Source organism: Petaurus breviceps, unplaced genomic scaffold, assembly GCF_028583685.1.
Source record: "Petaurus breviceps papuanus isolate PSGF00001 unplaced genomic scaffold, PetGlider_PUasm1.0 188, whole genome shotgun sequence".
Lineage (NCBI taxonomy): Eukaryota > Metazoa > Chordata > Mammalia > Diprotodontia > Petauridae > Petaurus > Petaurus breviceps.
In genome coordinates, this window is record NW_027185804.1 from 3,103,286 (window position 1) to 3,130,133 (window position 26,848).

Sequence of the window (26,848 nt, forward strand, 5' to 3'; positions counted from 1 at the left end):
ATCTATCTATCTATCTATCTATCTATCTATCTATCTATCTATCTATCATCTATCTATCTACCTACCTACCTGTCTGTCTATTTATATATCTGTCAGCTAGGTCTTCCTATCTCACCTAAGCTAGAAGGGCAGTGGCTGCTGAGGGGCTTAACCCCGCTGCTTATCAGCATAGAACTTTTAACCTGTGCTGTTTTTCTGACCTCGCTGGTTTGCCCTTTGTGATCCTGCCTGGTGGCTGCCAGGCCCCAGTTGGTACCAGACTCTGCATGAACACCTACCTGATCATCTTTAGCCCCTCTTCTGTTAGGAATTCCCAAATTCAAGCAAACCACCAATCTTAGCTTCCATTGCTAGCAGGGACTGTAAGCATGTACCACCACCATATCTGGTGAGGATATCATCATCACTCCCTACCTTATAGGATGCTGAGAGGAAAGTGCTACAGGTTAAGCTATTGTCATCATCATCATTGCTATTATTATTACTTTTGAGGATGAAAGAGTGGGGTGTGATTAGTGGACCAAGGTATGGGATGAAGGGATCAGCCTTGGCAAAGAGGAGGGCCATTCTTCCTCTGTGACAGGCGGGAAGGAAGAAAGGAAGAGAGAAGTCATTTTGAGAAGGGGAGAGATGTCCAGAAAAATTGCTTTAAATAACCTTGCTCTTCTCAGGAGAGTAGGAGATGAGGCCTTCAGCCTGGGTGTGGAAAGGGAGGTGGGGTGGAAGATGATGCAGGAAAAGACTAGGAAACTTGGCTCCTTAAGCAGCATCTCCCAGGGTCAGGTGCTGCTGGTGGCTCATGGCCCAGCCCTTCCTCTTTTCTCATGCTGCCTGTGCTTCCCAGGAGACGGCCTCGGCTCCCAGCCCCTCAGCCCAAGCACCGCTCATTGAGGTGGAGGACCTGGAGGAATTCGCGCTCCGGCCAGCCCCACAGGGCATTACCATCAAGTGCCGCATCACGCGGGACAAGAAGGGGATGGACCGAGGAATGTACCCCACCTACTATCTGCACATGGAACGGGAGGATGGGAAAAAGGTCATCCAACCACTTCAGGCTTTGCTAGCCATGTCTTGGGACTGAGATGCCATCAGACTCCCTGTCCCTTCACCCTGGTGCCAAGAGACCATTATTTGTCCCTTCCCGGGGCCAGGGAACACTATCCCCCCTTCTCTTCTTCATTTGATTTCTTGCCAGGGTCAAGAAATATCAGTCCCTCCTTTATGCTTTTCCTGGGTCTAGGCAACCAGCAATGGTCTTTTCCTTATTCCCATTTGTCTCCCCCTGGTCCATCACCCCATTTTCCTTACCCTAGGGTTAGGATATAAGAATATAAGAATCCAGGACCCAGGACGTGGGTCTTTCTGCTGTGTGTTTACTGTCTCAGAAATCCCTTCCACGTCTGCCCCTCTGTCTCATAACCCCACCGATGCTGGTGTCTGTTTCTGAGCTGAATACCTCCTTCCCTCATGCACTGCGTTCATTTGGTCTAGCCCCTCACCCTCAGGCTCCCAAGGCAGTAGGTTTTCTGTCCCTGGAAAGGAGAGTGAGGAATCGCTGTTTCCCCTGTCTCAGATGTGGGCCCCCATCCCAGAATTGCCAGGGCAGCATCTCTGGCCAAATGCAGGCATGCATTTGTGCAGACATGCAAGTGTGAGCGTGTCATGGTACACAGCACTCGGGTGAGAGCACACAGGGGTGTACATGTGTGCAGACCAGGTGCTGGGGTGGTGGGGGTAGGGGATGGATCATCATCTCGTGCTCATAGGTATTCCTCCTGGCTGGAAGAAAGAGGAAGAAGAGTAAAACATCTAATTACCTCATCTCTGTAGACCCGACGGACTTATCCCGAGGAGGAGAGAGCTTTGTGGGGAAACTCCGGTAATGCTGGGGCCCCAAAGGGAACACTACTGAGCCCTCTGGCCACAAGTGCCCACCCCACACCAGGCCTAGCCTGGGCCCCTCCACTTTGTCCTGTGGGAAACCTTTCTGTCTTGGGACATTCTCTAGCCTATGACCCTGTGTCATAACCTTATTCTGCAAACAAGCCCTACATTGTACAGCTGAGAATGTAAGAGTTGGGAGAGACCTTAGAGTTCTGTCTACTGATGAAATTATAGGCCCAGTCCAAAAGAAACTGTTCTACCCATGTCATAGGATTTGGGAGGAAGAAAGTGCTTTGTGACCTGTAGAGTAAGGTGGAAATGTGAGCCATCCTCAATGATGGCATGTGATAAATGCCAGCCATCTATACATGTATGTTTGTCGTGCTAAGTGCTGAGCTCCCCCAGGGCAGAAACTGTTTATTCTTCCTTGTTTCTTATTAACATCCCTATTTTACCTGTGAGGAAACTGAGGCTCGATAATGGTTAAAAGACTTGCCCAAGATCGCTTAGTAAGTAGCAAAGCCAGGATTCAAATCGTTGAATTTGAACGTGGGATTTGCTGAAGGGCTCATGATGAGTTAGTGATAAAATTAGGACTAGAACCTAGGTCTCCATCTTCCATCCTCCTCTTCCCTCCCCTAACCACTAAGTTATACCACCTAGTATGATCTCAAGAAAAAGGCTTGCTCTGGGATCTCAGGCTTGACTCATAATCCTTCTTGCCAAGGTTTAGGCCCTTGGTGTGTCCCCTCTCTCCTGGAGCCCAAAGGTCTTGCTTCAGGCGGCACTGACCAACCATCAGGGAGCAGAAACCTGCCCAGGCTTCTAGCTTGTGGTCTGTCCTGCCTTGCAGAGAGTCTGAGCCTGGCTCTTTGGCCCAAGAGAGGGATGAGCTCCATGTCCCTCCTGTCACAAAGTCACATGGCCCAGCATTCTCATTTTTCTCATCAGTAAAATCGGGAGCTTAAATGACTTGTCCAACATTGCTCGAGTAGTAAGGGGCAGATGTAGGATTTGGATCTGGGGCCTCCCAACACCAAATCCCACACTTTTCCACTTTATCCATGATGGTGGTGGAGATTTAGGAGGCCTGGGTTCTGCTCCTGGATCTGCCATCACTTAGCTGTGTGATGTTGGGTAAATGGCTTCCTCTCTTTGGTCATGTTTCCTTTTTTGTGAAATAAGGGGTTTGGGTACCTGTGGGATCATGGACAAGTTATTTAACTCTCCTGGGCCTTGGTTTCCTCATCTGTAAAATGGGAGGGTTTTTCTAGATTGCCTCTGAGGTTTCCTCCAGCTCCAGATGAAGGTTCTTTAATCGCATGTGGATATCCAAGACCTTTTTTTTAAAAATCTCAAAAATTGATCCTCATATTTGAAAAGGTTGGGAATCACTGGACTGCAGATGAATTTTCAGAGCCCTCCCAGCTCTGACATGCAGTGTTCTTAGGTCTTTCTTGGTTCTGATAGCCTGTATTCTGTCTTTGAAGATACTTTCAGGTCTAGCTGTTTTAAGGTCCTTTCTAAAACAAACATTCTGTTCTTTGATCCAAGTTCCTTTCAGGAGATAATGTTTAATGCTCTAAAAGTTCTCAAACCTTCCTCCTCTCCTGCTCTGACATCCAATGCTCTCTGGCTTCTAGGTCCAACCTCATGGGAACAAAGTTCACTGTATATAACAATGGAGTCAACCCAATGAAGACATCATCATCAAATCTGGAAGGTGCAAATATAAGGCAGGAGTTGGCAGCCATTTGCTACGTGAGTCGTGGCAGTGTGGGGGGGAAGGGGTTACACCTGTTTGACTGTTTTCTTGAGGCTCAGGTCTGTTGGCCATCTTAATCCATCCATCCATTCCATTGACCAGAACTGGGAGGTGTCAGCATAGAGATGATAATTAAGTACATGAGAGATGATGAGCTTACTGGGAGAAGAAGAATGAGAGCTCAGGACAGAACCTTGGGGCACACTTATAGTTAGGAGGGCAGGATATGGATGATTAATCATTAAAGGAGACTAAAACAGAGCAGTCTGACAGGAAGAAAACCATGAGAGTAAACTGTCATGAAAACTCAGGAAAGACTATCCAGGAGAAAGTGGTCAGCAGTGTCTGCTACAGAGAAGCCAAGAAGGGTAAAGATGGAGATGGAGCCATTAGATTGGACAGTTAAGAGAACACTGGGAATTTTGGGATGAGCAGTTTCATTTACAGGATGAAATTGGAATTCAAATTGCAGAGTGTTTAAAAGTGAGTGAGAGAAGAGAAGGAGGAAACAATGAATTTAAGTATCTTTTTCTGGGAGTGGCTATTAAAGGGAAGAAAACTCTGTTTCCATTAATTTTTTTCTTCCAGTCTCTGAGATCCTCTAAGTAAAACATTGTAACATCTATAAATAGAGATAATTTTCCTCCTCTTTGCCTATGCTTATTCCCTCATTTTTTCCTTTTCTTATTGCTGCTTTTAGAACTGTATCAAATAATAGCAGTGACATGGACTTTGTTTTGCCACAGATCTTTTTGGGAAAGTTTCTAGTGTGCCTTTGTTATAAATTATGCTGGCCCATAGTTTTATATAGATATTGTTTATTATGTTAAGGAAAGATCCGTTTGTTCCTATGATTTTTAAGTAACTGAAAACTGTATTTGAAGGCCTTTTCTTAATCTGATGGGATAGTTTATGATTATGATGTATTATAATTTATAATTTTTCTAACAGTTGAACCATCTCTGCATTCCTGCTATAAATATGAACGATTCAAAGTAACTAGTTTTTAAAATATATTGCTGTTAATTTCTCTGCTACTATTTTATTCATTATGCTTGTATCAATATTCATTATAATACTTTGTATCAATATTCATTAGTGATACTGGCATATAGTCTGTTTTTTTCTGATTTATTTATCCATGGTTTAGCTATGAGACCTATACTTGTCTCATATAACTAATTTGGTAAGGTGCCTTTTGTTTGTGTCCTTGCAAACAGTTCATGAAATTTGGGGTAATTGTTCTTCAGATGGATGTTATTTTAATGGAATTCACATATAAATCCATCTGGGTATAAAGTTTTTTCCTTTGAGAATTCCTTTATGGCATGTTCAATATGGCTTGTTCAGTTTCTATTTCTGAGACTGAGTTTTTAAGATTCTCTATTTTATATTCTGTTAATCTGAGCATTTTATCTATTTGTAAATAATCACCCAGTTTGTTTCAGTTTTCAGTTTCAGGGGGGCATATATTTGAGTGTAACAGTCTTTGCCAGTTTTAGTTTCTTTCTATTTGTTGTTAATTACCTCTTTTTGTTTTTGACTTTGGTAATTTAGTTTTCCTCTCTGTTTTGTTATTGAATTTGCTATTTTTTTTCTATTTTATAGTCTTTAAAAACAGCTTGTAATTTTACTTATCATCACAGTAGTATTTGTACTTTCAATTTAATCTCTAATTAAATTTTCAGAATTTCAATTTTTATGTCTTGTCCTAGGAGGGTTATTAATTTTTTCATTTTCTAGATTTTTTATGCATGCTAAATTCATTGCTCTTTATCTCTTTGTTGATATAAGTGTTGAGAGTTATGAAATTTTCCCTAAAGATGGTTTTGGCTATAGCGTATCTTTTGTAGTTTGTTGTCTCATTTTAATAGTTTTCTTTGATATAATTATTTATTTCTAAAATTTATTCTTTTTTTGGGGGGGGATGCAACAACTTTATTGAAAGAAAAGTAGAGTGAAATTACTTTAAAGCTTGAAAGAAACTTGAGGGAATTTAGATACCTCCCCTCAAGCACAGGACCAAGTACAGGGTCGATTCTTTCTGGATATTGTAGTCAGACAGGGTACGACCATCTTCTAGCTGCTTTCCAGCAAAGATCAATCTCTGCTGGTCTGGGGGATGCCTTCCTTGTCCTGAATTTTGGCCTTGACATTCTCAATGGTGTCACTGGGCTCCACTTCAAGGGTGATGGTCTTGCCAGTCAAGGTCTTCACAAAGATTCTGCATTGTCAAGCGATGGCTATGGTGACACACTCACTGAACAACAGAATCAACTCCTGTCCTAGGCGAATCTCTAAAATTTATTCTTTGACCCACTCATTCTTTAGGACTGCATTATTTCTGTCTGAATCTTTTTTCAGACTTCCCTTATTGACTATAACTTTAATTGTTATGGTCCTTAAGAGATACATTAAGTATTTTTACCTAGCTTTCCATTTAAGTTCTTAGATATTATGCCATTTAATGCACATATAATTAATATTGATCATTTCACTAACTATGGCACGTTTAAGTACAATATAGTTTGGCTTATCTTTCTTTCTTTCTTTGCTTTTTCGAACGGGGAATGGCAGAGAAATTGGGGATAAGTGACTTGCCCAAGGTCACATGGCTAGTAAGTGTTAAGTGTCTGAGGTCTGATTTGAACTCAGGTCCTCCTGACTCCAGAGCCAGTGCTCTGTTCACTGCAGCACCTAGCCACCCCATCTTTCTTAATTATATTTGTTTTTAACCTCTTTTCTTTCTTGAGATTATGTTTACCACCCTTGGCTTTTTTGGATTCAACTGAGGCATAACAGATTGTATGACAGCCTTTCATCTTAGCTCTGATCAAATCTTTGTCTTAAAGACCTTTCATATAAACAACATATTGTTGGTTTTTTCTGTCTTCCAATCCATTTTTGCCATTCTCTTCTATTTTATGGGCAAGTTGAGTCCTTTCATCTTTACAGCTGTGATTGTTAGGTTTGTTTTTTCCTATATTATGTTCTATTAAAATGTTTCTTCTCTTTGTCAACCACTCCTTCTTTAGAAGGAAGAAGAAAGGTATAAAAAGGGAATGAAATCAGGACTAGTCACCTATAATTAGAATAGTCACTTCTTTTCTCTTCTCGCTACACAACCTAGATCCAGATGGTTGGGTTTTGCCACTTCTTCCCTTTCTTTTTTTCTTCTTATAATTAGCCCTCTATAGTTGAAGTTTGTTTTGTTTGTGACTATTTCCTCACCAACTCTGCTTTCTTAAGTATCATTATTTTTATCCAAAACCAGTTCCCAATTTATCTTACTGTATTTTTACACAATACTGTTTCCACCCTCCCCTGAGCTTAAATCCAAGTGAGATCCATGATATCTTCATCCCCTCTACCCATCCAACTTATATATTTGTATAGTCTTTTCTTGTGGCTCTCAAACTACATCAAACAGTAATATTTTTTTCTCCCATTGCATCCCTAGACCATTCTGTTTTTCTTTCCCTTCACATTTTTTGAAAACAAAATCAAAACAAAACCTAAGGTCCTGAGTTTATCTCCCCCCTCCAAACCTCATTGATCCTTAGAGATGAAGAAGCAATAGTTTTCTTTCTCTTTCAGGATACAAATGTTTGATCAAAATTTCAAGTTGCTCAAACTTGTTTATCTTTCTAGAATTCTCTTGACTCCTGTATTTACATTTCAAGGATTCCACTCAGCTCTGGTCCTCTCAGCAAGAATGTTTGGAAGTAATGGATTCTGTTACAAGTCTGTCTTTTCCCCTGTGGATTTAAGCTTGGTTTTAAAAGATCTTATTTTCATACACAGATCTTTTTCTTTTGTTTTTGGATATAATATTCCAATTTCTGCTCACTGATCCTATGTGATTATGACTGGAATTCTTTGATATATGGTATATCTCTTCCTGAACTTATTTATTTGTCTCAGCAGCTCTGAAGTTTGACAACATTTCTGGGGGGACCAAATTTGAGGTCTCTTTCTTTCCTTCTTTTTTTGCTTTTTGGAGGGCAATTGGGGTTAAGTGATTGCCCAAGGTCACACAGCTAGTTTTTGTGTTAAGTGTCTGAGGCCGAATTTGAACTCAGGTCCTCCTGACTCCAGGGCCAGTGCCGTATTCACTGTGCCACCTAGCTGCCCCCATTGAGGTCTCTTTCAAGTAATGACTACTGGATTCTGTGTCCCCCCAACACACCTTGCCCTATAGTTCTGGGCAGTTTTATTCTATGATGTCTCAAAAATATAGTATCCAGGTTTTATGCTTCATTCATTATTTTCTGGGGATCCCAGTGATTCTTAAATTCTTTCCTCTCATTGAATTTTCAGGTCATTTTAAAAATAATGTTGTAGATGCCTTGTAGGTTCTTCCAATTTTTTGGTCCGTAGATTTTGCCCTGATATTTCTTGTTGCATCATTTACTTTTTGAATTCTGTTTCCTATATTCTATTTTTCAGAGGGACCACTTTCATGATAAAGTTTTCCAACTTCTACTATTTATTGTCCTTTGCAATTTTTCCTCAAGAGCTCATTTTGACTTGCTTCTGACTCTCTTTTCCTTTATTTCTTTTCATAAGCCTTCAGTCCATTTTTTACATCCTTGTCATCAATCTATTCTCTTTTCTGGGGTTCATTCTTGTAATTATTACTGAACTATATTTTTCTAAAGTTTTATCTTGGGGTTCTCTTAACCCATAGTGTTTCTTTATTGTATTTGGAGTTTTCTTAAATTTATTCATTTCTTTGTTCTCTACAAAAAGCCATCCTCTTGCTGCTTCTCTTTAGCTGTACAATAATTGCTGGAGTTAATGTTTCACAAACCCCTGAGGTTAGAGTTGTTAGCAGCCGCGTGGAGCTCTCAGTCTACAAAATGGACTAGGTAGTTGGCAAACCCAGCTCCTAGTAGTTTTTGAACCCATTTCCCTCTGCAAATCCTGTAATGGGGGCAGTTCCCAGACTGGGTGATCGGGGCCTCTGAGAAACATTACTGTAGAGAGGAGATGGTTCCAGAGTAGATCCTGATTCAAGGTTCATGAGGGACACAGTTCCAGCAGCATGGGCATTGAGTGGGAGGATTATGGCAGTTACAGGGAACAGCCCTGTATGGAGTAGGTGCCATTCCAGGTGATCATGGCCCCTGAAGAGCACAGTCTTGGATGGGGAGTCAACAAGCCAGGTAACTGTGGTCACTGAGAAGGCAAAGTCCTAGATGGGGCAAATTCAGAACTGGGCAGTTTGAGCCACTGAGGGGCACAGACCAAGATGAAAGCTCTCAGTGAGGTGATGGTGGCTTCCCTCTTATACACCTCCAGGGACTGAGGGATACAGTCCTGAATCCTCCCCGCTGGGCTTTGGATCAAAGTGGGGGGCAAGTATCACCCCCTCCCCCATTTCTTATTTTTTTGAGGGCAATTGGGGTTAAGTGACTTGCCCAAGGTCACACAGCTAGTTTTTGTGTTAAGTGTCTGAGGCTGAATTTAAACTCAAGTCCTCCTGACTCCAGGGCTAGTGCTCTATTCACTGCACAATGTAGCCACCCCATAACCCATTTCTTCTGCTCCTTACAATGAAGATGCTTTTCATTTGTCTCTCTTGTTTGTTGAATCTTTTTGTTTGTTTCATATGCTGCAGTTTCTTATTCATGAGATGGTTTTAGAGGGAATTGGGTTTGCCTGGAGCTTTTCCATATCTCCCTCTTTACCTAAAGTCCCAGGAGCTGCTTCTTGAATGCAGCCCAGCACATGGGACAAAGTCCACAACAGACGGTTAAAACTTGTTAATTGGACAACTGAATGAATGATCTCATCAGGGAATGAAAAGGTCTGGGGCTTGAGCTCATTCCAGCTGTTGTGAGCGGAAGGAAAGCCCTTACCTACGAGAGGTCCAGGAGGCTGGGTCTCCTTGATTTTTCCATGCTTGTGATTTGGGGGAGGGTACAGGGAAGAGAGGGTTGGGGGAACCTACAGTTGAGTGCACCTGTAGAATGTAGTGCTGGTGCTGGTGGGTTTTCTAGAGTGAGGGCATCGGACGGATGGATAGATGGGTTTACCTGACTTGTGTAGGTATTTCTGATCCCTGTTGGAAAGAGATGGAATTTTCCATAAGGGCCAGAGGTCCTTCTGAATACATAGGAAACTATGCCCCTAGTTTTCTTCAAGAAACAAGGAACTCCCCAGCTCAGCAGGGTGTGTGTATGTATGTGTGTGTGTGTTTGGGTGTTTGTGCGTGTGTGCATGTGCATCCCCACCCAGTTGGAAGGGATGGGGGTGTGCCAGTCAGACTGGCTGCATTGACCTATTCTCTCTTTTGAAATCTTCAGGAGACTAATGTCTTGGGATTTAAGGGTCCTCGGAAAATGAGCGTGATTATCCCTGGCATGAGCATGGTACATGAGAGGGTCTCCATCCGGCCTCGAAATGTGAGTCAGTCCTCCCCTTCCTTCAGATGGACAGTGGGCAAGGAAGGAGAGTTTATTTCTTGCATTTTCTTTAAATTGCTGAAACACAACGGGGAGGGAAGGGGAAGGGAAGAAGAGAGAAAAAGGCACCAAGTAGGGAAGAAAGATCCTGAATCTCAGCGCTGGAAAGGACCCTAGAAACCATATAATCCACACTGTCCATAGACAGGGAGCTGAGGAGGACTCTTCAAACTTCTGTATGGAGACTGCTAGTGATGGGAGGATCCATTGCCATCCAAAGCATTCCACTCTACATTTGGGCACTGGGACTTACTAGGAAGTTTGTCCTTCCATACATTGAGTTCAAATTTGCCTCTCTTCACCTTATACCCACTGGTCTTAGTTATGCCCATTAGAAGTGAGCAGAACAAAGTTATTCCCTCTAACACATGACAGGTCTTCTGAGACATGGAGGCAGCTCCCATGTCCCCTCTCAGTCTTCTCTCTAGGCTTCCTTCAACCAATCCTGACAGGCCATAGTCTCCAGTCCCTTCCCCAGTCCTAATTATACCCTTCTGGGCATGCTCCCATTGGTTAATGTCTTTTGTAAAGTATGCCACCCACGATGCAATGCAGCAGGTATAGTCTGGCCAGAGCAGAGCATGTTTATCATTGACTGTGATCTAGACCTCTGCCATGTTTGATGCAGTCTATGATTGTTTTATCTTTTTTAGGTGTTATGATATTTTCCTGTTGACTTATATGGAACTTGTGGTCCGCTAACCTTACCCTGCTTTTAAAATGGACATTTGCCTTTTTCTTGCCATTCCTCTCTTATCCTCAAAGTGCCTTCTTATTATTAGCCTGAGCAAAGCTTTCTTTCCCATCTTGATTTTCTTTTAGCCATAAAAATGGTGCCTTTCTTGTCTTCCACATTTACCATCAGTTTCAGTTCATCCTGAATGTTAACATTTCCTGATACTGTTCTAGGACTATACCCTGTTCCCCCTTCTATGCTCATCCTCTCTTGTTTGTCTTGCTTCCTGTAAACATCTAAGCACCAAATCGGGGAGACCAACATTTTTGCTTGCTCTCTTATTCTGTGATGTCAGTAATTTCAGTGTCTCTGCTGTCACTTCCCTTAAGCACCCCTCTGTCGATGCTAACAGGCCCTGCCCAGGGAAAGGAGCCCTTTCCCCTTCCCTCAGCCTACTCAGTCATATATTCCTCAATTGCTTCTTAGGGGGTGGCAGAATCTAGGAAGAGTTGAATCATGTCCAGCCAGTCCCTTGACCTAAATCACCTTTTCTGTTTCTTATCCCCAATCTCTTGTGCCAGAGGCTCCCTTCCTATCCTATCTTCTTTTATCCTCTTCTCTGCTGTCCTCACTATTTCCCTGTCCCCTAGACTTCTCCTTTACTCCATTTGGACTGCCCGTCTTCACTCCTCCTATTCCCCCACGCAGCTTCCTTACTCTAATTTGCACCCATATTCTCTCCCTTTTCCCCCATCCCCATTCACCCCCCTGGTCTATCCTGTCTCCCAGTGTCTTCCCACCTTCTAGAAAGTGCCTCCTCATACTTTTCCTTCCTTCAGACAAGTCCTGTTCTTGCTCACTCAGGAGCAGGAGACACTGCTGGCTCGGTGGTTGAGCAAGAGTACAGACACTGTCATTGAGCTACACAACAAGACGCCGGTGTGGAATGATGACACCCAGTCCTATGTGCTCAACTTCCATGGTCGTGTCACGCAGGCCTCTGTCAAGAATTTCCAGATCATCCATGCAAATGACCGTGAGTACTCTTGTGGGAGAGGGACTCTCTGAGACCAGGGGCATCTCCTGAGGGGGAGGAGGGCATGTGGTGGGAGGAGAAGGGGCATCTGGAAGAGACTCAGGCTAGTAGATCCCAAGGATATCTCAACTGCTATAGGTTGGAGCCCCTGGAAGAGATAATAGTTAAGGAGCCATCATAGCATCAAGAAACTGGAATAGATCCCAGAGGGCATCCAGTCCCTCCTAGACTTGATCTGGAGTCTATAGCACAGCTATAAAATGGTCATTCAGCCTCCTTTACTTGGAGACTCCCAGCAACGGGGCATTCACTAGCTTCCAGAGAAGCTCAGCCATTCTACCTTGAGACAGCTCCAAGGGTCAGAAAGTTTTTCCTTTCATTAAGCCAAAATCTGCCACTGAAAATTCCACTCTTTGGCTCTCACTCTGCCTCCTGGGGACAGGCAGAAGTTCATTTCCTCTTTCCCATGAGTCATTCAAATGCTGGACGCATTCATATTCCTGTTAAGTCTGTTGTTCACACCAGGCATCCCCAGTTCTTTTCACTGATCCCTATATGGCAAGGACTCCAGTTGTTCCTCATCTTGGGCTCTCTCTGGTTTGTCAGTCTTCTTCCTAAAATATGACCCCTCGAGGTGGACCATGTAGACTGTAGTCCTGCCTGCCACATCCTCCATTCTGGACACTGGTTAAAGCTATTGTTAGTCCCCTGTGAGTTTCCTGACTTTTAAGTCGGTCATACAGTTGACTCAAAAATCGAACTTGCAGGCTACCAAAGCCCCAAGTGTTTCCCAAATGACATGACCTAATCCTGTCCTCATGCAATTGGTTTTTTGAACCCAAATGCAGGATTTTACTTTTATTTGAATTAAATTTCTTTACTAAAAATGGGCACCAGGATGAAATCTTCAGCTAACTTCCCATCTGTTTACTTTCTAATCTTTCATAAAGTGGTTATAAGAATGACTTATGCATATATCTTGGGCATCCTTTATGAAAGCATGAGAATGGAATAAGCTGAATTCCATAGACATCTTCACAAGCACACAGCTGAATAAGAAACCTGAAGGATATACGATTGCACTGTATCTGTTTGTTCTTTGAAAAAACTCAAAACATTGGGCTCAGCAGTAGAACAGAATAGAGCCTGGAGAAGTCTTCTTAAACAAAGTGTTTTGCATATATACATACTTGTCAGTCTGCTTCCTTAGCTTCTGTTCCCATTGTTGAGGAAGAAATCCTATACTGAGTCCAAACAGAAAAATTCCTTAGTGATGGTAAGGTTCTCCAAATGCTCCTATTTACAGATAAAACTGTGCTAACAACGCTGAACCCCAGAAGACTAACACATACTCTTTCATGAAATGAACAGTAATTTAAAAGTGATTTATTTAACCATCTTTATTGGAAAAACAAAATGGATGAGAATGTTTATTACCCAGATTGACATGCAAGTAGGATGGTCCACCAAGGTAGCCCATGATCTGTACATTTATTTTTAGATTTTCACACTTTTTTATAATGCTTATTTCTTTATTATATATTTTAATCTTTTCCTAATATTATCTGACTTCTCCTCCCCTCTTCCCCCAATTAAAAGCCTTCTTTGTAATAAAGAAGCATCAGTAGGCAAAACAAGTCAGAACCCTGACCATGTCTGACATCTCATTTCTTAGCCACCAGCCACCCCAACTTTGCAATATGAGGGGTTCTGTGCCTCCTCATCAGTCCTCTGGAGTCAAGACTGGTCACACTGCACTGATGATTTTTCAATATAGTTTTCTTGACATTATCATGGTAATTTTATAGATGGTACACCTAGCTTTGCCTATATTTATCAGTGCTGGGCGCTGATGGGCAGTAGAATGGGACTAGGATTGAATTCTGGACTAAATCACCTTTAAAAAACTGTGAATGAAAAATCTGCAATGATTTCAAGCTATTAGCTCTCACAAACATCTATCTCCACATCAGTATTTTCCTGGTGATGCCTGATGATGGTAAATTATGGAACCACCATTATCTTGGAAGAATTAACATGACCAATAACTCAAAGAGCAAAGAAGAGATTCATGGTGGGAATAAACAGGGTGTAGGATGTTACCAACCACTCACATGTAAGAATTATCACGAGTGATCATAGACTACATGTGAGCCTGGTAAAGGAGGTAGACCAGCCAGCCACATGTCCAGAATGAGAGTTAACCATGGGCCCAACCTGAATGTTGCCTTGGTATTCTGGTAAGATAGGAAAAGATCCCAGGGAGGTGTGTTAGGTACATGATCCACAGAGGGTTTCTGGAAAGACATGGCCAAGAATTATAAAGGGTGAGCAGATTTGGAGGGACTCTGGGCTGCAGCCATGGATGGAGCACACAGATTGAAGACATCACTAATCAATCAATCAATAAACATTTATTAAACTCCTATGATGTGCCAGGAATGGTGCTAAATGCTAATCCATCTAGGTGCCTTTGGAGATTTCATCTTATTAATTTGTCTCCCCCTTTTTAGATCTCATTTAGATCATCTCTCTCTCCCGCCTTCATGTCATTCCCATGTTTGATCACCACACACCATATATGCCTTCCTCCAAGTGACTGATAAAATGTTGAATAGTATAGAACCAAGGACAGGGTCCTGGGGCACACCACAAGTGGTCTTCCTCTGGGGAAGCAATGTGGTCTTGCCCTGGGGGATGGATGCCTTTACAGCCAAGACTGTCATCGGGTCCAAGGCTACAGCTGACTTCTGGCACAGAGACACTGGCCAGCCTGTCCTGCAGAGTCATAACTTGGTAACGGATGGGCTATCTCTTTGAGTGTTGTGGACATTTAGATGTTCTCAGTGTGAAAAAATGAGCAGAGGGACACCCAGACAGACCCTAGCCTGTGGCAAGCCAGACCTTGGTTCTGGGTGTGATCAGTGACTGACTAGGGGAGAGTCTTAGAATGACAGTTTCAGGGTTTAGCTGGGAGAAACCCATGTTCCTGGGAGTCCATCTCCCCATCTCCCTTTCCAGCTATGGCTCTGCCTCAACTGTGGGCATGGGATGGGTGGGCCGGGTACGGAGCCCCCAGGAACCAGGACTCACTTTGCCCACTCTGTCTCTTCCCTCCCCTTGGTCTCTGGCTCTCTGCCTCTCCCTGTGGTTCACTCTGGCAATTTTCCTATCTCTGCCTTTCCCCTTGGTTCTGTATCTGCCTCTTCTGTCTGTGGCCCGCTCTCTGCCTTCTGTTTTCTCGCGGCTCTTTCTGGCCTTTTCCCTGTGTCCTTCCCCACGCTGTCTCCCTCTGCATGGCTCTGTCTCCTTCTGCCTCTCCGCATCCATCGCTCGCCATGTCTCTGTGCCTGGCTGTGTATCTGCCTCTTGGGGGGTGTCCCTCCCTAGCTGACTACATCGTGATGCAGTTTGGCCGGGTGGCAGAGGACGTGTTCACCATGGATTACAACTACCCGATGTGTGTCCTGCAGGCGTTTGCCATCGCGCTCTCCAGCTTCGACAGCAAGCTGGCCTGTGAGTAAGCGGGCGGGCGCTGCCCCAACCCCCCCGCCCCGCAGGAAGCCCCCCAGCCAGTCTGTGGCCCCTGGACTCGCCACGTGGGCCGGGTTAAGGCCTGTTCCCCACTGCCTCACATTGGACCCTCTCCAGCCAAGACGGGAGAAATGGCGTCTTTCTCTCCAGCACTCCCATCTCTCATCGGTTGTCTTTCTTGAAGACAGCGAGGTGTCCTCGCTCTGAACATAGACATCTCACTCCATGCTCCCTTTCTGCCCCAGTCCCTTCCCATATCTCCCAGATCTCCATCAGGCATTACTTCCTCATCCTCATTCCTGTCCTCTCCCCTCTCAGCCGATTCCATTTTGACCTCCCTCATCCCCTTCCAACCTGTCCCATCCCATCTCTCCACATCCTGTTCCTTTCTTTTCTTCCTCCACCTCATCCTCCCTTGCTAGCCCGCTCTCAGGGCTTGACCGGGCCTGAGTTCAGGCCCAGTTGGGGTGAAGGAGGGCTGCCATGAGCTACAGAGAGCATACTCCTCACTGACCCAGGGAAAACTCCAACGATCCCCTTTCCCCATCAGTTCTGACTCAGAAATGCATACCCAGAGGGAGGAGGCTTGGAGCCCCCTCTGTGGCTGTGTCAAAATCAATGCCAGTCAGTCTTTGTTTGGGCCTTGGGGGTTAGAGCCCTGGAGGCATAAAGACTGGCAGAACACAGAACATCCTGCCACAGCAGCCCCCGTCTGAGGCTGCCGCCCAAGCTGGCCCATGGCCCCGACTCAGGACTTTGGTTTCATGTGGAACCACATTGTTCTAAAGCCACCTACAGCACTCAGTGGTGAGCCAGGGGTGTGTGGATGTGAGATCATGTGTCTCCTGTGGCCATGTTGTGTCTTTCTCTACATGGGTGACTGTATGTGTGATTCCACCCAAGAGTGACTGGTTGTGTATGGGTGATGTGCGTATGTGTGGCTGCCTGTGCACGTGTGTGTTTGTGATTGTGTTGTGTGAGGGACTTCTTGCTCCAAATTTCATGAAATGGTCCCTAGGGTCTTGTAGGGATTACAGGGTAGATGGGCAGCAGGTTATTTCTCCCTCGCACTGAGTGGTCTGGGGGAATTTGCTCTTTGGCATATGGGCATGGCAGCTAGCCTTGCCCACAGTCCCAGCCCCAGGCAAGGCTCAGGACTAGGCCAGAGTTCAGTGCTGAGAATCCCTTGTCCCAGGAGAGCCAGAGCCTGAGGTGGTATCCCTAGGACCAGGCTAGAGCCAGGAAGCAGTTTTTTCTTGGCCCCGCCCAAAGGAAGGACATCTGAGAGCAGCAGACCTCTAGGCCAATGTCAGGCTGGCTTTTCCCAGAGTAGTGTTCAGTGCAGAATTCTGGATTTGGGGTCAGGACCTGGGTTCAAATCCTGGCTTTCCTCTTTCTGACCTGTATGACCTTAGGCAAATCACTTAATTCCTCTGTACCTCAGTAAAACGAGGGGGACAAGGTTAGACCAGATGACCTCTGAGGTCCCTTCCAGCTCTAAACCCATGCTCCTCCTATAACCCTGAATGAATTACATGAGGGGGCATGGATCTTGGGCTCTGCATCTATGATCTAAGTCAATTGTAGCTCATTAAACCCTTGGTATGCCTAGGGAGCTGTTTAATAATCATAGTAATAACAATAGTAACTCACATGTCTATAGTGCTTTAAGGTTTACAAAGTCCTTTTCCCCAGAGACCCTAGAAGGTAGGTAGTACAAGTGTTATTACTCCCATTTTACAAAGGAAGAAATCAAAGCTGAATGTCCCAAATGCCCTGAGGGGACAAGGCAGCATAATCTAGTAGGAAGAACCCCTGCTCTGGGAGTCAGGAGACATAGGTTCTATCCCCAATTCTGCAGGCCCATTCCCTTCTGTTCTCAGTACTTGTTTCCTCTTCCAGATATGAGAGTTGGGCTCAGGGATGGATCAGGGGCCATTCTCAGCCTGTGATTGAATCTAGAAATTCAGATGGATGGAAAATTAGACTTTTTGGAGATGCAGCGACTTGGGGGCTGGGGGCAAGGCAGGACACTGGTGGCCTGGAACCCAGAAGCACAAAGCACCAAATTTCATTTCCCACCCCAGTAGGGTGGTCTGTGAGGCAGGGGAAAATGTTCAGGAATAAGAAAGGGGTGGAGCCCAGGACTAAACACCATGGAACCACATAATAGCTACAGTGCCTCATTGATGACTAGGTGAGAGAGATATGACTTCAGAAAGGTGAGAGCTAAAGAAGGGGTTTCAGGTCAGAGCCTTGCTTAGGGAGGACAGATGAGCTCTGCAGCCCACGAGGGCAGTCTTCCCACCCTCAACTGGTTGTTGGTGGCTACTCTGTGTTCCTGGTGTTCTTTGCTTCCACTTTTAGGGGCCTTGCCAAAAAACTAGCTTCCCTTTCATTCTGAATGCCTGTTGTGTGCAAGGAGGGAATCTGTGTGCATGAAAACGAGTGTGTTTGCAGGTGGCCTGGCCACCCTTTGAATCCAAACCAGACTTCAGGGTTTCCTGAAGTGCAAAAACTGCTGGGTCAAGTTCAGCATGCTGGGAGAATAGTCTGTATTGACTGGGGAGCAGATGTCTTCCAGGAATTCTGTCCCCTCACTTCCTGACCTTCTTGGGGCAGAGGGTGCCCCTGGATTGGGAGAGCAGGTAATTTCAGGGGCTCTGGGCAAGAGGAGGGTGTTCAAAAGAAATAGCATTTTCTATATTTTTCCTTTACTTTTTGCATTACTAAACTTAAAGAAATCAATTAGTTTGCATGTGTGTTCTTGGGTAAATTGGGACACATTCTGGGGAAAGTGCCTTAACAATTAACACTAGTGAAGAAAGAATGTGGGAGGGGTCCTGTTCCTTAGTGGGAATTCCCAGGGGAAGATGCTGTTTGGCAATGAGAAATCATACAGAAGGAGATTTAAGGGACCAAGGAGTTCCAGGGGTAAAGGGTGGGAAGAATGGGTAGAGATCTTGTAGGTTCTCCCCCATCGGTGAAAAGAAGGAAAATGAAGATCGCTTCCCGAGAGTTCTTAAAACATGGGTGAGTTGCTAGGATTGTATAAATGTTGGAGCATGCCTGAGAGGTGGCCCACACAAGTGAGCCTTGAGATGCCATTGTGGCTCTTGTTCTTGAGCTCTCCAGGGTGCTGAAGGCACTCTTATGCAAGCAACTTCTATCAATGCCTCTGTGGCTTTGTTTGTTGGCAATAATGTTGGCATCTTCCCTCCTTTGGCCCCCTCTTCCCTCTCACCAGTCCTCTTCGAAGACCCCTGAGTGCAGGCCAGGGCCAGGCGTCTTGGAGGACACTCATTAGGGGCCACCTCTCCCTGATGTATTTCCCAGGTGGCAATTGATGCTGCACTTCCAAAGACGTGGCCTAACGCAGTCGATTTCCATTGGTACCCAGAATTGTAAGTGAGCCCCTGGCTACCCGCCCGTGGAAAGTGACCAGAAGACAGCATTTGGCTTCTCCCTGCTCCGGCTCAGTTCACCTCTGAAGCATGGGCTGGGTCTCCTCTGTCCCTCCAAATCCCCGGGAGTGAATCCTGGCTGGCTCCTGGCTGACCTGAGGTGGGTGGCCAGTGCTCCCTCAGCTGTGAGTGGACACTGCTTCCCAGTCAGGAGCAGACTCACACACTAGGCAGGGGCCCAGCCTTCTCCCCTTTTAAGGGACTGTGGGGACTACTTGTACTTAATCGGCTCAAAGCTTGGCTTGACGTTTCTATGTGCTTTTGCTTTCAGAAAGGAGAGATTGGGGGAGCATTCTGTTTTTTATGAGCATTCCAACTGAGTTTTTATTACAAGACCAAATCAGAGAAAACCAAATCACCCCTACCCCCACCTCACCCCTTGGTGCCCATTACATTGTCCAGCTCATCACAGTGCCTTTTTTTTTTCTTTTCTATAAAGGATCCTCCTACCCCCTCTCTCTTCTTATCTCTTCTCCTTCCCAAGGATTGCTAGAATCTGAGCTGGGCTGGGCCTCAGGTGTTTCCTGTGATGTAGCTAACTCACAGTGAGTTAGAAAGTGGCCTGGCCAGAAGGCCCAGCATCGCCTCAGTGCTGAGAGCCCAGACTTAGCCAGTCATTTCTCATAATGCCCAGAATGTGTTACGTCTATTTGCACAAGAGTGTCTTTTCCTATTTTCGAGTGGTCAGACATTTTATTTTTGTTCAAAACTATCTGGAGTTTTAGATGAACCTGTGCTTTTATTAAGTGACTTTTTAAATAAACTCTTTGGTATTTGAGCAAATGTATTTATTTATCAGTATGTGCAATGCCTAATTTGGTATTTTCATAATGACATGTCTGGTGTAGGAATTAGTGTTTGGCTACATACAGAAAGCATACTAACAAATTAAACCTTAACTGTTTCAACACTGCTGTTTATGTCTTTCCTGGAAGGGGGAAGGTCATTTGTTTCTTGTCATTTCTTGCTAGTTTTCTAAGTTGATACTAACCCTTCACACGCATTCTCAAGTGCCCCTACCCCACAGCCCACTTGCCTTAGAGGCCAAGTTATCATGTAATGCCTCAAAACCACCAGACAGGTAATTTTAAAGTAAACATCCTGGACAGGCAGTAGGACAGTTATGAGTGACGTAAGCATGTTCAAAGAGCTGAAGAAAAGATAACTCACATTTCCATGTTGCCTTATGGTTTACAAAGTACTTTCCTCCCTCTACCAGTGCAGTGAGGGTTGGAAGATTTAAATAAAATTTTTATGCATAGGAGTTGCTAGGCTGAAAAGGCTAAGCACTTCCAGGCAGGGGAGAGCCCTTTGGCTCATTAACATGGAGGGAAGGGAGAATCTGCTGAAATGATAAAGTGGGAAGAACCCTGGACTTGAAGGTAGAGACTCAGGTAAGTCACTTGCCTTTCTGAGCCTCAGTCTCTTCATCTTGGAAAACTAGATTTGGAGCAAGGAGACTCCATTTGAGTTGTAGCCTCTGAAACTAACTAGCAATGAGATCCTTGGCTAAGCCATTTCACATGCATGGGCCTCCATTTCCTCATCTAGAAACTGGAAGGCCTGGATCAGATAAGTGCTAAGGTTGCTTGCAGCTCTAACATTCTGTGGCTTCGGCTATAAAATGAAGATAACAATTGTATACCAGAAAGTGTTTTTTAGACCTTAAAGTATCATAGAAATAATTATTGTTATTGCAGTGAGGTTCAATCAGTCAACCAGCAAACATCTGTTATTAGGGTCGGATTTGGAGATTCAACCCTTAAGAACGCAGTTGTCAACCAGGCTGAAATTATGATTCCTCTGTAATGTCATCAACACAATTTGATTGTTGAATTAGCCTTGTTCAAAAACTGCATACGTGTTCTTCATAGTGCTTGTTCCCATATCATCCTCAATTTAGATAGGTTTGAACCTCTGGGAATAACCTTCCAACCCATTTTGTGGTTTTACTGTAAACAGGGGTAGGGGACACCAGCAAAGTCCCTGAAGACTCAGCATCCTGAGCCTTGAAGATCCAAGGGAGGGGGGGAGTTGAAGGTACACTTAGGATGAAACCAAATAGAGATGAGCCCCTGTGCCCCTGAGCACAAGCCCCAATTCAGGAACTAAAACTGGAAATATGAGGAAAGGAAAAAAACACCAACCAGTATAAAAATGATTACAAGTCTGACTCTGTAGTTTCAAGCAGAGTAGCAAAAGAAAAAAATTGATTTTCTACAAGAAATACCTGAATACCAAGAAGAAATGAAGCAATTGGTAGAAAATGAAATAACTCTACAGGAAAGAATTGGAAGAATGAATAGCTTAGAAGACAAAGTGATTAACCTCAGCCAAAAAATGGACTACCTAAAAACTAGAATAGGATAAACAGAAGTCATTGACTCCATGACGCAGCAAGAAATATTAGGAAAAAAATAATAAATAGGAGAAAATGTAACACAGCTGATATTTTAAATAACTGAAATGGAAGGAAAGGTTGAGATCATTTAAGAATCATTGGACACTTTGAAAACCATGTTTTTTCTTTTAAAAAAAGGTTTGGCCCCTGTATTTCAAGAAGTCATAAAAGAAAACTGCCCACATCTATTAGAATCGGAGGACAAAGTAAAGATAGGGTGAGTCAGCTGATTCCCTCCTGAGGAACTCCCAGAAACGTCATAGGCCAAACCCCAAATTCCCATGCCAAGAAAAAATACTGGAAGCGTTCAGAAAGCAGCGGTCCAAGTACCAAGGAATGACAGTCAGGATTTCACAGGACCTTTTACTGTAAACAGGAAATCTTGTGATACAATATTCTAAAAGGCAAAAGACTTAAAACCAAGAGGAATTTGCCCAGCTCAACTGAGTATAATCCTAAAGGGGAAATAAATGAACCTCTAATGGAATAGAAGAACTTCAAAGTATTTCTAATGAAAAGACTATAATTGAATAGGAAATTTGAAATACAAACATGAATCAAGAGAAACATAGAATTTCCAACTTATTTTGTCAATTGGAAGGAGCTGTATGATGATGTAGTGCTGGTATTCTAATAGGGGGAGAAGTAAAAAATATTCCTTTGGGACCCAAAGGGCATCAAAGGAGAGAAAATAAGAAAAACAGAGGACCTGGGAGTGGGGGGGGGGGGAGGGAAGGACTGGTTCTGTTTTGAGGGTTTGAAAAGGAGAAAGTCAAGGGAGGGTAGGCCAAGTGTGGTACTGCACAGCTGTAATTCTTGCTCAGATGGTAGTCAGAAAAAGTAATACAAGGACACTCAAAAGATCTCTCTTCAGAACTTTGGAAACGATTGTGTGACGTGGGAGACACTGGCACAGGACTGCCCAGCATGGCAGCTCTCATTAGAGAAGGTGATGTGCTCTGTAAGCCAAGCAAAATTGAAGTGGCTGAAAAGTGAGATGCAGAAATTTAGAGAATCCATCCTGAATGTGAACTGTTTGCGCCCAACCTGGGGTAGAGCATTCAAAGTTCGTACTGGTCTGATCAGGCACAGTTGGACACACTGTAACAACTCTACATGGTGATGTCATTTTGTCCTCTTCAAGAAAAAAGATCACCAACCAACCAATCCTTGCTGTGGGTGGGGCTGAGGTTGATTGATCTCTTGAGCTCAGGAATTTGGAGCTGCAATAGGACTCAAGTTGGGTGTCTACGTTAAGCCTGGCACCGGAGATGGCCACCAGATTGCCCGAGGACAGCCGACTGGCCCAGGTCGGAAAAATGAATCAGATTCCATGCTGATTGATACTGGGATCAGGGCCAGACACTAAGTCTGAGACCACTACATTTCTAGCCCAGGGGGGATAGAGAAAATCCAAAAAATTTAAAAAAGGGGTAAAAGGAAGGACTCCTTAATGGTCAGAGCTGGGCAAAAGTGCAATGGATTGCCTTAGGAAGGGGCAGGTGAAGCCCTCTTCTCACCCTTACCACAGCTTAATCAGAGGTGCAAAAGCTGAATTTTGAACGGGTATTGAAGAGAAGATTTCTACTTCAATTAAAGGTTGGATTGAATGACTTATGACATCCACCTCTGAGACCTTGTGATGCTCTGATGTTCAGGTGCTAAACTAGAAAATATTTTAAATCTCATTAATATCAAACCAGTTAGCATTTAAAACTTGGAAGGACCTTAGATCATCTAACCTAGACAGTCTTAACATGGGGTCTGTGGATTTTAAAATCATCCTTTTTAGGGGGGAATAACTATTTATATCTAATTGGTTTCCTTTGTAATTATATGCATTTTGTTTTCTGCATTTAAAAATGTTCTGAGAAGGGATCTGTAGGTTTCTTCAGACTGCCAAAGGGGTCCATGACATAAAAAAGGTTGGGATTCTAATCCAATGTCCTTGTTTTACAAATGAGGAAACTAAGGCACAGAGAGGTAAGTTATTTACTCAAGATCACATAGACCCTAAAGTAGAACCAGCATTTGAACATGGGTCCTCTGATTTCCAGTTCACTGCTTTTCTTCACTACACCATATTTCAGTAGGTCTCATTAGGACCCTTGAGGTAGCTCTTTTCCAAAAACCATTTTTGTCTTACTATTTCCACTGTGCACTAAATATATGGAAAGAAATCCAAAGATTCTTAGGATAGTCGTTTCTGCAGGTGGAAAACCCTGATCTTTGAAAAACAGTTCCATCTTTAATGTCTTTAGATGGAGACTGAGTGGAAAACATCTTGGAAATAATTTCTCTAGCTAAAGTTAGTAACATTGACATTGTGTTTAATGTCTCAGATTGTACCTGGATTATTTCCAGGTTTCTCAGGGGAACTAAAATACATTTCATTCCAACAAAAAAAAATACATGAACCAGATGTTCATCACACTCACATACAACATATTCTTCATACAGTAACTACCTGCCCCCATTCCCTTTTAAGATGGCCAGCATGAGCACGTTTTCAACAAAATCTGTTCCTAGAACAGCCAGAGCATCGTACTTTTATGCTTGTTTCAATACCCTTCCATATACTGTACATGTATGTATCTCATGGATATTAATCCTTAACCAGTTATGGTATTTGGGTTATAATCTTGGATGGTGTTTGAGAAGATTTAGGATTATAGGTTTAGAGCTGGAAGGGACCTCAAAGGCCACTGGGTCCAACGTTTTCATTTTCCAGATGAACAGTGTGAGGTTGAGAAAGCTTGACTTGTCCAGGGTCAAACAAAGAGCTCCCTGACTTTAAGACCAGCACTACCCATTGTACCATCTGTCTCCCTCTTCCAACATTTGATGGGCTGTCATGGTAAAGCGGGATTAGATTTGTTCCTTGTAGTTCTAGAGAACTGAACTAGTGGATAGTAAAAGTTGCAAGGAGTTAAATTTCAACTATTTTAAAGGAAAACCTTCTAATACTTAACATCCAGCAATGGAATGCCTTCTTCAAGAAGTCGTGGATTTATTGTGCTATGAAAAACACAAAGGGAACTGTTTCAGAAAACCTTGGGAAGACTTGATGATTTGAATGAATTGATACACTGTGAAGTGAGCACAGTCAGCAATTTATACAGTATGAACACCATTGTAAAAACAGTCAACTCTGAATAACAATATTGGTCAACACAACGATCAACCATGATTCTAGAAGGATATTTGCTTCCTGACAAAAAAATGAAGGACTAAATATGGAGAATTTACACGTGGTCAATGTGGGAATTTGTTTTGCTTGGCTATGCATGCTTGTTACAAGAGTTTTGTTTTTCTTTTTTTTTCAGGGGTGGATGGGGTAGGTGGCTGGGAAAGAAAATAAATACTTTTTAATTAAAAAGAAAATTATTTTTTAAAAAAGTTGTAAATTTCTGGTCATTGTTTTTAAACCTTAAAATGTTATATAAATGGGAGTTATAAAATTTTTTTAATGTGTTCAAGGAAAGATTTTATGTTTTAATTGTCAGGGATGCCACAGAAAGGATTCCTGTTCAGAAACAGGCTGGGTTAGAATCTCTGTGAGTGAACCTCCAACTCTAAAGTTATATGATTTTAATTTCTGAATCATGTGCATTTCACAAGCATTGTCTGCAGGTCTCTTGATCTTTCCCAAATTCTTCTGCCTACACATACAAACCTGTGGCCTTTTGAGATCTAGTGAAAACTACATAGGCATGGTGTCAGACATGTAGACTGGGGGGTAATTTTGGAAGAGTTAGGCCTTTAATTATAACTTAGAAAAACACAAATTATCTGTGTGACTAAGGTTCCCTTCCCTTCTGTTGGCCTGGGTTTCTTCATTAGTAAAACATGAGAGTTGTACTAGGTCATTAAGGTCCAGTCTAGGTCAGTTCAACTTTTATTAAGTGCAGGGAGAGACAAAGTTGAGATATGACAAAGTCCCTGCCCTCATGGGGCTTACAGTCTAGTGAAGACATACCATACACAGACAAAGAACTAATACAGTAAAGAAGACAAAGTCATCTGCTATTAGTGTAGGGGGTGGGATTGGGATTAAGAATTTAAGGAGAGGAGAATGTTTACAACAATTGTGGGGAATGTGACAATGAACCTTGACTATAGTGTCAAGGGAACTACTATGTGAGAAAGAGCCTAGGAGAATCGAGAGATTGGGGGGACTGGAGGTAATGATAAAGCTAAAAAGCTGATTAAAGACTGCTGAGCAGCTAAGGATTGGAAGCCTAAATCAGTAATGGATACATTCATTCAGTAGCTTCATTTTCTCTAGAAGTGCTCAACAGCTCAGGAATGGGCTTGAAAAAGTTAGATTGGGGAATGTTTCCCAGGGTTGAGAATTAAGAGTAGAAAGAATGACCAATTAAGGGGATAAGCAATTCCAATGTGGTGTCCAGGGGATCACTGAAATAGGTCAAGACTGAGTAGGGAGGTAAGTGAAGCCATAATGCGAGGTGTAGACTGGGGCAAGATGGAGGGCTTGAGGAACTAGAAAGCATGATGAGTAAGAGTGAGAGAGGGTAGAAAGAGGAGGTTGGGGTTGGAGAGGGGAATCTGGAACCCAAGATTTGGAGGTGGTGGTGGTAGTGGGTCCCACAGAATAGTGAAGTATGGCCTTGCAAGTCTGACTAAGGTGGGAGTAGAATTAGAAGTTATAAGAGTTTAAGTATTTGGAAAACTGTGAGATCAGACCACATGAATAATGAAGTAGCTGGCAGGATGAATCAAGTAAGTCGGGTGTTAATGTCACTGGGGAAGGAGGGAATGTGTCCCGGAGGTCAGCAGATGACAAACCAAGTGCATATGGTGGTATAATCAAATGGCATGAACTTTGATAGAGGAAAGATTGAATTATAGTGAGGGAAATGTAGTCTAAAAGGGGCAAAAGGGAGCAAGAGTAAACAGATCCTTTTTATCCACTCTTAAGTTGTGGGACAGTGAGATCAAGAAAAACCTTTGTTAGAGAAGAGTGTGAGAGCCATGGTGTCCTCAGAGTACAGCTCAAGTTTCAGTTAATAAAAGGAGGAGTGTCTGACGTCTAAGGGTTTGTTTAGCACAGAACTGGGGTTCAGACAGGAACAGTGGAGTAGACTGGAAGAGGGACCAATTTGGTCAGAGAGTAAGCCATGGGAGTGTGATAGGGCTGTTGCGGATCAGAGGAGCATAGGATAAGAAGGAAGTGTGTGTAACCTGATACTGGCTGACAGAAACTGGGGAATAAAGAGGAAGCAAAGGAGATTAAGCAGCATGTTAGCCATTATGAAGAAGGAGCCTGGTGGGGAGGAGACATGAGCTGACAGCATGAATAATTAAGAGGTCCCAAGGTTTTATTCAGAATGTTGAGCTGGAATATTGGTGTTGTATGTAGAGGGTGGCCTCACTGATCCCACTCCCAGATATTCTTGAGGCCCTTGGGTTTATAGCAAAAGAAAAGCTGAAACTGTATTCCCACCAACCTTTCAGATGTTCTCAGGACTTCTGGATAATGGTCTTCATGATCCCAGCAAAGGAGGGAACGGAAGGGGCCTTGATCCACCTCTACCCTCCTAAGGGAATGAGCTTTGGAATTCCATAATTCCATAAAACAGGGTTAAAATGTTTAA

General features: G+C 43.5%; 1 protein-coding gene across 4 annotated transcripts in view; it reads left to right on the forward strand.

Annotated features, from left to right (window-relative positions):
* The window catches only part of TUB (TUB bipartite transcription factor), a 79,288-nt gene extending 59,549 nt beyond the window's left edge, over positions 1-19,739 (forward strand). For 3 of the 4 annotated variants that reach the window (XM_069091159.1, XM_069091161.1, XM_069091162.1), the window contains 7 exons: positions 845-1,036; positions 1,767-1,879; positions 3,528-3,645; positions 9,961-10,059; positions 11,660-11,831; positions 15,222-15,347; positions 18,702-19,739. In XM_069091159.1, coding sequence (XP_068947260.1) covers positions 845-1,036; positions 1,767-1,879; positions 3,528-3,645; positions 9,961-10,059; positions 11,660-11,831; positions 15,222-15,347; positions 18,702-18,712 — 831 coding nt within the window. In that variant the 3' untranslated portion in view covers positions 18,713-19,739. Of the gene's footprint in view, positions 1-844; positions 1,037-1,766; positions 1,880-3,527; positions 3,646-9,960; positions 10,060-11,659; positions 11,832-15,221; positions 18,110-18,701 lie in introns of those variants that run through there. The other variant, XM_069091160.1, reaches the window with a different exon arrangement.
* The last annotated feature ends 7,109 nt before the right edge of the window (positions 19,740-26,848 follow it).